The sequence below is a fragment of the Paramisgurnus dabryanus genome, chromosome 12 (assembly GCF_030506205.2).
Source record: "Paramisgurnus dabryanus chromosome 12, PD_genome_1.1, whole genome shotgun sequence".
Classification (NCBI taxonomy): domain Eukaryota; kingdom Metazoa; phylum Chordata; class Actinopteri; order Cypriniformes; family Cobitidae; genus Paramisgurnus; species Paramisgurnus dabryanus.
In genome coordinates, this window is record NC_133348.1 from 24,806,773 (window position 1) to 24,822,351 (window position 15,579).

Sequence of the window (15,579 nt, forward strand, 5' to 3'; positions counted from 1 at the left end):
GCCCGTGATGAACATTGCGGAGAAAAGTAACACGTTATACGTCATCTCTTTATTTTCTTTTTTAAGTCGGGGCGATTATTTCTAACTTCTCCTATGTAGGAAATGTTATCAATAATAATTAGTATTATATAATCAAAATAATAACAATTATTATAAATATATTATTTATGTCCGGATCGCTGACCCCGCCCATTTTTACCACAAGTTGTTTGCTAATGGCCGTTCTATCGACTTGTTCTATTAGAGAAAAACTCGCCTATTTGCTGCTCATGAGGTGTCTTATATTGAGAGCGCCCTTTAGTGGACAGTAGTTAAGTGTCAGTGATCACAACACGTTTTGATTTGTTGATAACCTATCTATCTGTCTGTCTGTCTGTTGGCTAATATCAAATGCTTGTATTTAAAGGGACAGTTCACCCAAAAATGAAAATTCTGTCATCATTTACTCACTCTCATGTTGTTACAAACCAGTATAAATTTCTTTGTTCTGATGAACACGAAGATATTTTGAGGATTTTTTGTACCAAACCATCCATGAACCCCATTCACTTCCATAGTATTCTTTTTTCCTTCTATGGAAGTGAATGGGGCTCATGGTTAGTTTGGATAAAAACATTCATCAATATTTTTTCCGTCAAGTTTATTAAAACATTTATATTGGTTTGTTACAACATGAGAGTGAGAAATGATGACAGAATTTGTATTTTTTGGTGAACTATCCCTTTAAACCAGGCTGATATTTTGTGTAACCTATAAGCTTTTCTTTTAGCTGAACTAAAAATGTGATGCAGCATAGCCTTGTATACACAAATACATGTTTGTAAATAGGTACAGTACATAGCTTTTATATGTTTTATATACAGAAAATTATCATTTTAAGGATACTTTTGTTGTTTGGCTAACACAACATAGCATATACTTTTTATATGTTTTATATACAGACAATTATAATTTTTTTGGATCATTTTGTTATGTTTGGCTAACAAATCTGTCCCCAAAAGATAAGTTAAGCAGCTACACACCCACCCTTTGTTCTCACATTTATTTACAACAGCAGTCTTTATCAGACTATTACACCTCTACTCTATTCTGTCTCTCTCTCTGGCACTTTTCTTACTGAACATGACTTTGTGTTATTGTTTTGTCTTTTATATCATCTTCAAGCAGACCCAACACAATCTGATGAGACCACATAGACAATGTGTACAATACTTATCTTCCATACTTTAGTACTATCTTCAATACTTGTTCCCATAAATAGTAAAAAAAGAGAGAAAATCCAGAAATTACAGCTTAGGCAACATGCTGACGTGTATGCCCACATGCATACAATGGACATGAAGAGACATGCATTGGAGTTGATTCATCCAGAAACTTCGCTTGTACGCCTAAATCGGTTATTTTAAGTATAGTTTGTTTACAGTATAAAATTAAAAAGTTCATTTTGAAAGAAAACCAAGAAGAACAAAGACTTAATGAATCAAAAAAAGCCTGTGATTTTTCAGAAAACATTCCCACAGTGAAACACAAACAATGAGCTGGCTCCTCCCATCACAACCTCATATGTGACCATTACACACAAACTAACACAACTCTTTCTCTCTCTCTCCAGTCTACTGCGACATTAGCTCTGACTGAAAAAAAATGGCAGAAGAAGAGGCTGGTATTTATGTCAACCAGGAACAGTTCAGCTGTGCAATCTGCATGGAACTTCTGCGAGATCCTGTAACCATTCCTTGTGGACACAGCTACTGTATGATCTGCATTAAGAGTTTCTGGGAGCAAAAGAGCCAGAGGAAAGGGTGCAGCTGTCCAGAATGTAGGCAGACCTTCTCCCCGAGACCGCCGCTCAACAAAAACACACTATTTGCTGATGTTGTTGAGAAGATGAGACACACTGGAATTCGTCCCCAAGCCATACCTGGAGATAAGACTCATGAAGGAATTTCAACGGAAAACCAGGTGCTCATTATGGCATGTGAGGTGTGGCTGCTTAACTAATCTTGAAAACGTTAAAGTTAAACATATATGCAAATATAACATTCAAAATAAGGTTAAAACTACACATGTTCAGGTTCTCAGAGATTACAGGTCATAATATGATGAACCACACCTGTGGATGTCTGCTATTGCATTCATTGGCTTTATACGCATGTACTTAAAACTTTTCGGTTTCAAATTGTTTACTGAGTCATTTTAAGCTTGGCCACTACATGCAGATACAAAAGTGGCATACAATTGGGTTAACATACTTCATGATGTTTATATTACAGAGTAATATGCTGTTAAAATACTTCATACACTCTCCAAAGAAAAGGTATAAAAGCTGTGACTGCGGTGGTAGCCTTTAAAAAAGTACACATTTGTACCTAAAAAGTGCATAGACCTCACAGGTACATATCTGTACCTAACATATTATCAAGACCTTTTCAAAGGTTATACCATCCCAGTGACAGCTTTTGTACCTTTTCTTTTGAGAGTGTACCTACAGTAAACAATCCCATTGAAGAACCATTTTTGGTTGGATGGTTGCATAAGTAAGGTATAATGTATATGCAGCCAGTTGTTATCGCAGAAATAAGCACCAGTCGGATGATCTTGTATCACTGAAGGGGCTTATTTAGGGATTACAACCAGCTGCCTGTACATTATCCCGCTCATAACATGGTTATTTACGTCATAAGTAAAGTGAGAAACATTAAATATTGATTAAAAAAATTATTTGCTAATTTTTATTAAATTCACACCTTCCGCAAGGAAGTTGTGGTTGGATAGTGCGGATTAAAGGGCAGTATTATCCCCTTCTGACATCACAAGGGGAGCCAAATTTCAATGTCCTATTTGTTCACATTCTTGCAGAGAATTGTGTACCAAAACTAAGTTACTGGGTTGATCTTCTTCACATTTTCTATGATAGAAGCACTGGGGACCCGATTATAGCACTTAAACATGGAAAAAGATATATTAGCCTATTTAAGATGTTCAAATATCTTAAACACACTATTTGGTTTAATCATTTGTAAATACAATGTCATATATGTTATTTAAAGACTTTAATATTTATTTTTGTGTAATATTAAACTCCAGGTTGCCGGCGTGTGTTATTAGTTTTGACTGGTTGTTATAATTGACGACAGACCGTTGAATTTGTTTAAAATATTGAATATTTATTGTTACCAATTAATAATAGTATTACCTATTATTATAATTAAAATAACTACAACAATGACTTACAATAACTATTGAGGAGTTGGTTTAAATTATAAAAATGTTGAATTAGTTATTTCACCATTGGTGGTGGTTGAGGAGATTCCCCCATTCATATGTAAAGCTCTTTGAGTGCTGCAGAAAAGCGCTATATAATGTAACGAATTATTATTATTATTTAAATGTAATTTTACTTGTCAAGAATGTTGAAATTAATTGTGATTTCAAGTTGATTAAATTTAAAAAAATTTAACTTGAGGAATTTTAACTGTGTAAAGATCATTGCCCTAAAGGCCAAGAATATTCATGCTTTAACTTCATTTGTCTTCAGATGCTCCATGGTTTGATAACATTCTGACATTTTTTTTGCTTCTTTGTGATATATCATCTTTCTTCTTGTATATCATGTCTTAAAGCAAGAGCTGAAACAATCACAGAGAAAGTGTCAGCAGAAAATAAAGGAGCGTGAGGCAGAGCTGCAGCAGCTGAGTCAAGCTGTTCTCTCTCTCAGGGTGAGTACTAAAGACTCTTAATGCATATCGACTTCATGGCCCTTACCCATCACACTCTTAATAATAAAGCTTCTGTATGGGTCTCATTAAAGTGATAAACCATACAGAAGAACCATATTTGGTTCTTCAAGGAACTGTTAGGTCAAAAGTTCTTAAAAAGATCTTACCTTAGAAACTTTTCCACTTTTGTGCAATTTAAGTTCTTATAGAACCATAATTCTCAACAAAGAACCTGAATTTTTAAAAGTAGCCTACCTTTATTTTATAATTTCTCAAATGTCTAATGTTTTATATTCTTAAACAGAGTTCTGCCAAGTCAGCAGTGGAAGAGACAGAGAGGATCTTCAGTGAATTGATGCAGTCGATTGAATATCTGTGTTCAGAGCTGATAGAGATGATTAATGTGAAGGAGCAGATGGATTTAGATGAGGCACATGGATTTATGGAAAAACTAGAGCAGGAGATCGCAGAGATGAAGAGAAGAGATGCCGAATATGATCTGCTTTTACGACTTGATGATAAGACTCAGTTCCTGAAGGTAAAGTGAGGCCTTCTGGTCATCTGCACAAATTTGTGTGTTTTCTTGCTAACAGAGTTTACTGTACTTTAGAGTTACAATTCAGTGTGCAGTCTGCCAGGGTTGGAGAGCTCACCTGAAGTCCTGGTCAATCCGGACTTTTCCTTTGAGTTGGTGTCGAAAAAACTAACATATCTCAGTGAAGATGTCAAAAATCTGTGCCAGAAGAAATTAGAGAAATTATCAAAGAAAGGTAAGACAATGTGTAAGAAATTGCACAAAAGCAAGATGTCTGTGTTCAGAATGACATATACTATTCATGCTGCAATATAGTTATTCTCAACATGGGGGCCAGGCACACTAGAGCAGTGGTTCCCAATCTTTTTTCCTTGCCACATCCCCGCCACCCCACATATAAGACAATCTAAGCCCCTCCAACACTCTACATCAGCGGTAGGCAATGTCGGCCCTGGAGTGCCGATGTCCTGCAGACTTTAGCTCCAGCCAAATCAAGCACACCTAAACAAATAAATCCAGGTCTAAAGAGTCACCTGAAAACTACAGGTACGTAGATTTTATCAGGGTTGGAGCTAAAATCTTCAGGACATCGACACTCCAAGACCGACGTTGCATACCCCTGCTCTACATCAATCTTTTCTTTTTGCCATTACGTTTAGATAGAGCGAGGAAAAATTTAAATAATTTTTTTATATAAGAAAATATTTTGGTCTTGTAAGCATATTTGATTTTTTAAAATCTAAAAAAAAATGTTTAAACAAAATTATTGTTGGAACGTTTTATGCATCTTTATTTGAGCACAAAGCATTTCGGATCCTGCGGCCCCCAGCGAACTCCAGCGCCCCACTAAGGGACCCAGACCTACTGGGTCCCTAGGGAACTACTGAGGGCCTCAACAGATTTAAAGAGGCCTCAAGATGAATTGAAATTATCAGATATAAAACAAAACCAGCATTAAAAAAAGATAAAACAACTAAAAATCTAGATATTTCTTAGTGTTTGGTTATTTTTGTAACAAATCTTTATTCCAAGCTCTAGATTATTTTATTTGGTAATTGGAAATTGTGAGTGGGGGGCTTCAAATATTGTTCTGGACAATAAGGGCATAAAGTCTTATTAAAGCTCCAAAGATTTTTTATTTTATTTATAAATCTGCTCAATATATAATGTTCATTATGTGTTTGAAAGAAATGTTTAAAACTAGTATGAATATACCGAACAATGCATAATCTGTTTTACAATATTTTGTCTGTTTTTATTTTGTCTTAGTAAAAAATCTTAAATTTATTCCAACCCCTGAGCCCAAAGTCAGAGAGCAGTTTTTGGAATGTAAGTAATATGGGCACACACATGCAATCAAATATGCAAAAAAACTAGTGCTGGGAAAAGATTAATCGCGATTAATCACATACAAAATAAAAGTGATTTTTTTTTGTATAATATATGAGTGTGCGCTGTGTGTAATTATTATGTATATATAAATACACAAACATTCATGTATGTATTTAAGAAACATTTACATATGTATGTATATATATATATATATATATATATATATTTATTTATTTATATTTTTATATATTCTATATTATATATTAACAATAAAAATGGATATATAAATAAAAAAATTCTGAAATGTATATATGCATGTATGTGTGTTTAAATATACATAATAATTACACACAGTACAGACACATATATTAGGCAAAAATTCACTTTTATTTTGTATGCGATTAATTGCGATTAATCTTTTCCCAGCACTAAAAAACATATGGATGTACACTGTCAGAAACAGATGGTCAAAAAATGGTTCCTAACGGTCACTGGGCGGTACCCTTTCAAAATGTACACTTTTGCACCTACCGGTTGCACATTATGGATACCAAAGAGTGCATATTGGTACTGAATGTATACATATTTGTAACTAAATTGTACAAATAAGGACTTTTTTTAAAGGGTACTGCCCAATTGACAGTTTGGTACCACCTTTTTTTAGCACCCTAAGAACGGGTGTATAGCACTGACTGAGTTGTTTTTAACACATCCGTTCTAAGAGTGTGACAGTGTAAAGTTAGTAGGAAAATTACTGCAAAGTTCATGCGTACCTTAATATGACTCTCAATGTGTCTCTATACATATCAGATTCAGGTCCCCTGACTCTGGACCTGAACACAGCTCACAAAAATCTCAATGTGTGCACTGAGAGCGGAGAGGTGACGTTCAGCAGATCAGCTCTGTCTGTTCCTGACCATCCAGAAAGATTTGATATCTATCACCAAGTCCTGTGCCGAGAGAGCGTCTGTGGGCGCTGTTACTTTGAGGCGGAGTGGAGCGGTAAAGGGCCTGTGCAAATAGCAATGTGCTATGATGAGATCAGCAGAAAAGGAATAGGTGGCCTATGTGCATTTGGACACAATGCCCAGTCCTGGAGTTTGGTGTGTTCTGATGATTCGTATGCATTTTGGCACAGTGGAAAAGAAACCAAGATTCCCAAAATGCAATGCTCTCGTAGGACTGGAGTTTATGTTGATTTCCATGTTGGGATTTTGGCATTTTACAGCATTACAGACACAATGAATCTAATCCACAGAATACGGGTTACATTTACCCAACCGCTATATCCTGGTTTTAGGATTACCACTGGATCATGTCTGAGAATTTGCTATCCGCTCGTCTTGGAGGAGTAATGAAATTTACTTGCTCAACTGGTGGAGGAAAGTACTATCACTGTCAAGGTCATGGGTTTGATAACAATTTATAGACTAAATGCACTGTACACTCCTAAAAAAAGCTAAGTTATTGTCAATTTAGCATGGAGTCAAAAAAGGAACGTACCCAGACTAATTAATAAAAAAATAGATTTAAAATATATTTAAAATGTTTTTATATTTAAAGGAACAGTATGTAAGATTTAATTTTATATCGATTAATCATAAAATGGCCCTGATATATCACTGACAACAGTAGTCTGGCCAGGATATTGTCATTTAAAAAGTGGAGTTGCAGCCCTCAACTGATGTTAATGTTGTCATTTTGTGTATTGGCCACCAGTTGTGTGATTGCAGTACCAGTTTTAGCCACAAGTTTTGTGACTGCAGTACCAGTTTTGGCCACAATCCTACATACTGTTCCTTTAAAATAACACAGCATTTTGGGTGGAAATAACCCAGCATAGGTTAAATTACAATTGGGTTTTTCCCTTTTTGACCCAACACTGGGTTGAAAAAAGCCAGTACTTACAAATGTAAGTCAATTTAAATGTACAGTATGTTTTTTTAGCGGTATCTAGCAGTGAGATCTCGAAACGCAATGAGAATCTACGGTAGCTGCAACAGGACAAACATGTTGTCATCTGAGACAACATAGGGATGAAGAGCAGTTTGTCCGTTTAGGGCTACTGTAGAAATATGTCGCCGACTTTCATATAAGGGGACCCACGGAGTTTGTAGATAAAAATGGCCCATTCTGAGATAATAAAAACAATACAGTTCATTATGTAAGGTCTTAATACATCACTGATAATATAGTTATGTATATTATATTATATTGCATTACACATTGCACTAATGTATATGTAAAATGTGCAGTATATGTAAGTGCCTAAGCTGTTATATACGTCAAAAAATGGTCCCTAGCCGTCACTGGGGCGGTACCCTTTCAAAAAGTACACCTTTGCACCTAAAAAGTTCATATAAATACCTCAGAGGTACAGTACTGTGCAAAAGTCTTAGGCCACCAGCCCAGAATTAGATTTGTTGTTTTTGCAATGTTAAAGTGATCATATATAATTGTTTCTCAGTCTCTTTCAGAATACATCCAGAAATACAGGAAATGTGTATATAGTATTAAAAACTGTATAAAAATGTAAACTGATGTGTCAAGTTTTTAGGGTAAACTCCCCTTCCACTTGAGCAATATAGGAAACTGCAGGATCTCTTAAACTGAAATAAAACTAAATCCTAATTATAAAGAAATTTGTCTTTTTACTTCATTCTGCTCAAAAGCGTTGAAGATGTGTTTAGTGCCAAGAGAGGTCACATTAAACACCAACGATGCCTAAAGAAGACATTTAGTCATGACATTTTTTTTTACATATTTCCTGTATTTTCTGTTTGTATCTTAATAAAATAGATTGAAAAAAAATATTGATGGACATAAAACAACAAGTCTGGTGGTGGTGGCCTAAGACTTTTGCACAGTACTGTATATATTGGTACCAAATATCTGTACATATTCAGACCTATTTAAAGGGTACTGCCCCAGTGACAGCTAGGGACCAATTTTTCTGACAGTGTAGCACATACTGCATAATATAAACATGTTTTAATAAAACATTATTGTAAAAGGCAAATGTATTAAGTATTGTGCTGTCACAAACAAAGATATTTAAGAGATGTTTGAACATACACAGTTTTAAGATTAAACAGTTGGCCACTATAAGTGTTTTTGAAATACTGAATACAGTGTTATACACAGTTACTTGGCAAACTGGTGTTTCTTATCATATCTGTTACTATATTGCATTGGCAAAACAGCAGCTGGGACCGTTTTAATAAGGCCTGGGACACAGTGAACTGTTACATCTTAAATGATTATAAATCCATGGGAGACCACAGACATAGGGACAGTGTCAAACGATTATTTAATGTTAAAAACATAATCCTCGGAACGCACACATGATTCGACCAGACCACAAGACCATACACATAGTAACGATTTCAAAGTGACAAGATCTCACAGAAAGATCACAACATGAAATGAGAAAAACAAATGCTCTTGTTGCATGACACATCATAAAAGCACTTGTACAGTTGCCAAAGTCGATATTCTTTCTCAATACTCCTCTTTCATGTCATGTTTATGGGTAACTTGTTTTGGCTATAAAACCATGCAACATCCGATTGAAACTTGCACGCTCTCACTGCCAGATGTCATATCAGTAGCAGGCCAATTAAAAAGTCCTAAATATTAAAATTGTTTTGGGATCGGGGTTCCAATGCAACAGCAGCAAAAAAACATATGAATATATGTATAAATAAAATAAATAAAAACGTGTGTGGAAAAACACTAATTGGGTCACATGCCGTTTCGATCACAGATGGTGCATATCGGGAAAAATATTTAATAATGTAAAAATTAGTTCTGAAAGAATCAACCTAGAAATTTTTACATTTAGATAGAAGTAAAATGTTTTACTAAAAATCAGTTTGACATTGATATTTATAACGTAGGCCTGATAATAACAAAACAAATTAAATTTATATATATATATATATATATATATATATATATATTATTAAGAGGAAAATTAACCCTTTGTCATACATAGAGCGACAGCACTACAATGAAAAAGTATACAAATTAGATTTATTTAATGCAATAGTTCACATAAACTAACAATGAACAATACATTTTTTACAATTTTGATTATAATCTAATAAAACATTAAGATTTACATTTGTATTTGTTACCAAACCAGGAACTAACACCAAACAGTACTGGATATATACATCAACGAATATTAACAACATGTTCCAAAATAAATTTGTATCATTAGTCTGTGAAAGTTGCTGTAATGCATAAAACTATAATGTAAGCATTACCACAGCTTCACAATAATCCCAGATTGAGACTCAATTACAAAAAAGATTCAATGAGAATTTCAATTACCTTTCATTCAGACATAACACCTGTTAAAGCAACGTTTCTTCAGATGGTTAAATCAATCTTCAGTGATCCGGTAATTCAATAACACAGCATTAGGCTCAAAGATACTCTTGAGACATATGATCAACATTTCATTATATCGAGCATATGTTATTCTGGATGATACAGACAGAGAAATCCAGTTAGCACAGCGGCTGCCACTTTATTTGCATTCATAAAATGTCCCTATTTACAAGGATGTACCCGAAGTTTCGCCAGCATTTAAATGTGCACTGTTATGTAAGCCCGATATCACTATGTAAGGCACTGAAACTTACAGTTAAATATGTTTACATAAGTGAATACAGTAACTACATTCCACAGCAAGGTGTAGCCACAACAGCATTTCTTTTCTGGATATATATTTTATATGCCCACAAATGATTGCACATCATAAAACCATGATGTCAAGACATTGTGCCCTTCGCACACACCCATGCAGTTCTGCTTACTGTCAGCAGCTGCTTACCTGCAAGGGCACAGCATGAAGACAAAGCACTTAAACAGGAGATAAACTAATTTGTGCCGCAACCAAGATCAATGTAATTCATGCAGAATCAGACAACGTACAATCGCATCTCGAAATGTGTTTTCACATCAATATCTCTGACTGTTAACAATCAGCAGGACACAAAACAGTTTGAAGAAGGTATTCATGGTTGTAGCTAATGCATTGATTCAATACTACGCCATATACACAGTATAAAAATAAGAAAGCTGTGAGGCAGCTGGGTGTAAATCGAAAATGCCAAAACATAAAAGAATTGATATTTAATTTTTCAATTTTGTTTCTGATGTCAATGCTTCAATTTCTTCTCATTCACACACTAGATGTAACGTCTTCCAAAGTAAAAACATAATGGATACAAACCATAACTGTACATTACATACATTTAACAAATACATAAAATACACAATCGTAACAATAATGAGCAGATTTGTCAGGAGGTAATTCAGTACCTGAGAGCAGTTCATCAATGATGCAATTCAAGGGTTTTGCTTTGCATCGTGGGCATGTACCCCATTCTGGAGGAGGAGCAGGATGACGATTAAATTGTGGTGAGGTTCTCTGCCAGGTAATATAGACTGTATCCATTACATATGATACAACATAAGTTACACAGAGAGGAAAGCATGTGGTATAACCATAGACGGCCACTCAAACGTTTATACTTCTGGTCTGTCTCACAGAGCTTGGCATAGGCCTCCCGATTAGATGAGAGTCCAATGTCCTGACCCAGCCCGCAGGCCTGCTCAATAAGGTGCATATCTGCCATAATCTCTGAGGTCATCTGACCAAACCACTGCGAATTCACTGCTGCCACGGTCACGCAGACAAAATAAATGAAGATCTGCGAAAAAAAAAAAGTTTTATCCACAAAGGTTTAAGTAGTTCTACAAATATGTGAAAGTTAGTCTAGTGCATTTTTCTAGTGGGGTTCAAATCCTAACTTGATCTGTTTAACCAAAACTGCAATCGAACTGAATTACCAAAACATAATGTTTAATACCTGAAAGGCCTCTTTTTCATCCAAAAGATCGCTGGGGTGGTACATGGCGAAAATAGTCAGGTTGAGGAAAGCGCACGCTGAGCCGATATGCAGGTAAAACGGGAAGAGCCGGCTCTGGATAAAGCCAAACGTGTGCCGGTTCAGATGATTATCCATTACAAAGCCTAAATAAAACATACAAACACCAAAATAAAACAACAAACATTATAAACTAAACAGGGCTTTACATATTAATTTGTTCATTAACAATTTATTTCATAATCTAGCACCTTACAACGAAAAAGGGAACTGCTTACCTGATATGAAGGTGACCCATATCTGCATTCCCCAGAAGGTGGAGAGGAATATGAGGTGAAGGAGTTTAGCAGTGACGGAAGGCTCTCGGTCTGTTGTCATTTTCACCAGCCGGCCACACTCACTGCCACTAAACTGTTTTATAGTGTAACAAAATGAAACAGATTATTTGCCCCACTTGCCTTATGCATCATTCATTTCATGTAAAATCTCACAAAAGTTTTATATGTCTTGTACTTGATGTGATGTCACACCTTATGTTTAAACAATAGAGGTGGTGACCTTTCACCTACATGAGAAAGAGGACATACCAGTATGAAACAAACCTGGCTAAATAAGACCTAATATATAACTTACCCGTTAAACTGGCTGTACTATATTATGTAGTGGAAAAACAAAGTAACATGGCAAAGTAATAAGGGTAAAATGTAAAGTATAACAGGCTGTCCAGCAAGCCACGTATGTGTGTGAAAACCTATTAGCCTGCCTATCTAGACTATCACGCGTGTACCAAAATAACCATGATTTTACTACAGCAACTCTAGTTTTACTATGATATTTGTATTAACCACCGCAACCACAAAGTTACCATCGTCGCAGTACAGAAATCATAGTTTTATCATGATGTTTGTAGCAAAGCTATATGCAACTGTAAATCAATCCGCCGTGGTATAGTTTTACTATAATAAAACCACGGTTAATTTTCATAAGGGGAATGCAAAGTGGCACGCGCATATCATGCCCAAAAATGCAGTCTGGCAGGCAGCATGAGAAACACGGCCATGGTGTATAAAACTGCAGCGACTTTCTTTCCAACAACTTAATGTTTGAAATGACACCAAATAAACACAGACACGCGCACACCAGAAGTCGATAGAGTTTGCATTTCTATTGCGTCACGTAAGTAACACCCATGCAGTTCAATGAAAGATGTGAAATTATTACAGTTTATGCTACAGTTCATGCTGTCGCCGTGATGTAAAACTACTCACCGGACGATCACCCGTGACTGTTTATTCGAAAGTGGCCAAGTTTTACTTGTCGCGGCCCGTGGGACACCATGAATGTACGAGAAGGAGGAACCGGTTTGCTGCAGTGACTCTCGACCTCATGATTCTAATTGGTCGGTTATTTTGATGGGCGTGGTTTAATTTGAGAGTCGAACTGTTGAGGCGTGTTTTTGTGGGCGGGACTAAATAATTCGAAGATGAATGCAAGATATTTTACTTTAATCGGAAACAACTATACAAAATATTAATTTTAATATTAAAGCGATACTTACACATATTACTTTAATCATCGCAGATATTTTTATTTGTATTGAATTTCATTTTGTATATAAAAATGTATTTTTAATGTATTGTTTGTGTTTCTTTCTTGGTTATTTTATTTGCATTTCGAATTCCAATAATAAAACGATTTTGTTTTTTTTTATAAATTTACTCATGTAATTTGGTACAACAGGTTTTGATGTGTTAGCATAGTTTTCTTTTCATTACAAAAAAGAGCTATCAACCTGATAAAGACATTGATTTTAGACATTTATATTAGTTCTTCTAACTGTAAATCAACACAAAACATTCACTCTGTCAGTCTCTTGACATGACATGCTCAAACCGGTGAATTAATTAATCCTCTCCATCTCATTGGTCTGTAGTTAATGGGTGTGAATAAACAAAGGACATGGTGATTCTCTTGAGGTTTTTCTTCACTGTTTTGTCCTGCTGCTTAGGTTAACTTGCCCAGGGCATGAGATTACAGCAATTATCATGTGCAACTGAAGGAGAACAAAATCTGTTGTTCTTGGAAACCCCAGGGGTTTCATGAAAGTTTGGAAAGATGAACGGTGATATATAGGTTTGTGTATGTTTGCTCAATAGGAGACGTCTTGCAGATGAGGCCTGATGCTTTTAAAAGATGTGTTGGATAGAAACCTAAAAAAAACTTGAAGACGTGAAGGTAGCTATTTCAGTCACTAGAGGGAGACATGTCAATGACACACTGTAAGGATGCACCTTCTTTATATGAAACAAGTCTAGCTTTTAAATTAATATTGTAAGAGTTTACAATTAAAATGCAATCTATATATTTTTCAATAAATTCTAAATGAGATGTAATAAAAATCTAAAATTGAGCCTGACTGATTGATTATGTTAGATTTTAGTGTGAAAGTGTTTGTTTCCTTGATATTTGGCATCTGCTGATCTTTCCATTTGTCAGCAGGCATCTTTACAGTTATCACTTGTCATCCGAGCAAGCAACAACATGTTAGCTCTCTTTGTTTCTCTGCTCCTATAATGGAGGGTATTTTCTCAATATTTAGATTTAATTGGACCCTCAGATTCAAAATTTTCAAATAGTTGTATTTCTGTAAAATATCGTCCTATCCTAAAAAAACAAATAAATGAAAAGCTTTCAGATGATAAAAAATTGACCCTTACGATTGGTTTTGTGGTCCAGGGTCACATATTTATTTCTTGTATATGGTCACAATTTCTGTGCAAAGCATTTCCCCTTGTACTGTACACACCTGTAGATAATCTGTGGTATCTACAGTAATTTAATAATATATTTTGTTTTATACATATTTTATACAAATAATTGGATATATTTGAATTTGGGAATATAATATTATAGCCCTTTTGTTGTATTTTTGTAGCCTTGAAGCTTGCTGTGTGGCAATAAAAGCTCATTCTGAGTCTGACTCCAAAACACTTTCCATATTATTAAGAGTACTACACATCATGCAATTTTTCCCTGACAGAACATGATGCGTGCAAAAATCTTCAATATGTAATTGTTCATTTTCAATATGTAATCTTGTTTTCTAGGTAAAAGATCAAACATCCAAAGAATAAGGTAAATATACTTGAGAACCGAACTGCATTTTGTTTAAACCCCAACTTATTTGGTATGTATTCCGTGTGTTTTAAGAATATTTAAATACTTTTACTGCACAAAAATACTGATTAGTGAAATAGCTTTTTCATGTGCAACAACTTGCAGCTTCTCTTTCATGTCAGGGACATAGAGATACTTAAACTTCTTGAATAGTACAAACACGTATACTGTAGTGAGAGATTCATTTGTACCAACACAACATTTACAGTAGAGCAATTCCAGCATTATAAAGGTGACATTTGCAGTCAAAACTTAATAAAGAAATAAATTCTCAGAGAATATATTTATTATTAAAATATTTTCCTAAACCCCTGATGACAGAGTCCAGACATAAAAAAAAAATTCAGTCTACTCATATTTTCTTTTTTAGATGAGGGAAACATGCATGCATTATGAATGTGACAAAAAGAGACACACGTTTTTAGGTGACAAACATACTAATTCTGTGAATTAAAAGGCACAAACCAGCAATACCCATCAAATTGATGACTGATGTTGTGGGTGTGACATTTCTCCATTATGGACATGACAATTCTAAAAATGTGCACTATGAAAAATCATAAAAAATATTAACAGACTTTACATGGGTATTTAACCCAAATATCTGAAATGTTTGTGGTTAAAAACTTTACTTTTCATAATAAGGTTTGACATTTGCATAAAATTTCCCAGCAATGATTAAATTGTGCCTAAGATATAACCGCTTTTCCTAAAATAATTTTTAATAAACTGTGGCTGATGTCATTGTGAGAAAGATGTTCTCTTGAAGCAATGATGTCAATTAATATGCCATAAAGTAGACTGCCGAATAAGATATTATTGATCTTAATGTGATGTCGTCATGTTGCTGGGAGAAATTGTGAGTCATTAATGTTCCTTTGGACCACAGGGTTTTCCTGTGGCCTTGAAAAGT

General features: G+C 34.9%; 2 protein-coding genes across 3 annotated transcripts; one reads left to right on the forward strand and one right to left on the reverse strand.

The window, feature by feature from the left end:
- The first annotated feature begins 988 nt into the window (after positions 1-988).
- Positions 989-9,303, forward strand: ftr85 (finTRIM family, member 85). 2 transcript variants are annotated; one of them, XM_065257301.2, is made up of 6 exons: positions 989-1,983; positions 3,624-3,719; positions 4,024-4,257; positions 4,330-4,489; positions 5,524-5,583; positions 6,397-9,303. In XM_065257301.2, exons 1-6 carry the CDS (start codon positions 1,645-1,647, stop codon positions 6,939-6,941), a joined length of 1,434 nt encoding a protein of 477 aa, XP_065113373.1. In that variant the 5' UTR covers positions 989-1,644; the 3' UTR covers positions 6,942-9,303. The 2 variants fall into 2 exon arrangements, with proteins under 2 accessions (XP_065113373.1, XP_065113374.1); XM_065257302.2 differs by having other exon boundaries at positions 991-1,962.
- A 298-nt stretch (positions 9,304-9,601) lies between these two features.
- Positions 9,602-12,872, reverse strand: LOC135739046 (transmembrane protein 205). Its single transcript, XM_065257303.2, has 4 exons — positions 12,758-12,872; positions 11,768-11,900; positions 11,472-11,635; positions 9,602-11,312 (listed from the first exon to the last, which is right to left on the reverse strand). The coding sequence occupies exons 2-4, from the start codon at positions 11,865-11,867 to the stop codon at positions 11,010-11,012; spliced, it is 567 nt and encodes a 188-aa protein (XP_065113375.1). The 5' UTR covers positions 11,868-11,900; positions 12,758-12,872; the 3' UTR covers positions 9,602-11,009.
- Between the last annotated feature and the right edge of the window lie 2,707 nt (positions 12,873-15,579).

Coding starts and splice junctions, on each gene's coding strand:
- ftr85 (XM_065257301.2), top strand. CDS start 1,645: ATGGCAGAAGAAGAGGCTGGTATTTATGTCAACCAGGAACAGTTCAGC. Junction 1,984..3,623: donor TGCTCATTATGGCATGTGAG/GTGTGGCTGCTT, acceptor CATGTCTTAAAG/CAAGAGCTGAAACAATCACA. Junction 4,490..5,523: donor AGAGAAATTATCAAAGAAAG/GTAAGACAATGT, acceptor ATTTTGTCTTAG/TAAAAAATCTTAAATTTATT.
- LOC135739046 (XM_065257303.2), bottom strand. CDS start 11,867: ATGACAACAGACCGAGAGCCTTCCGTCACTGCTAAACTCCTTCACCTC. Junction 11,636..11,767: donor ATGGGTCACCTTCATATCAG/GTAAGCAGTTCC, acceptor TGTTTTATTTAG/GCTTTGTAATGGATAATCAT. Junction 11,313..11,471: donor ATGAAAAAGAGGCCTTTCAG/GTATTAAACATT, acceptor TTTTTTTCGCAG/ATCTTCATTTATTTTGTCTG.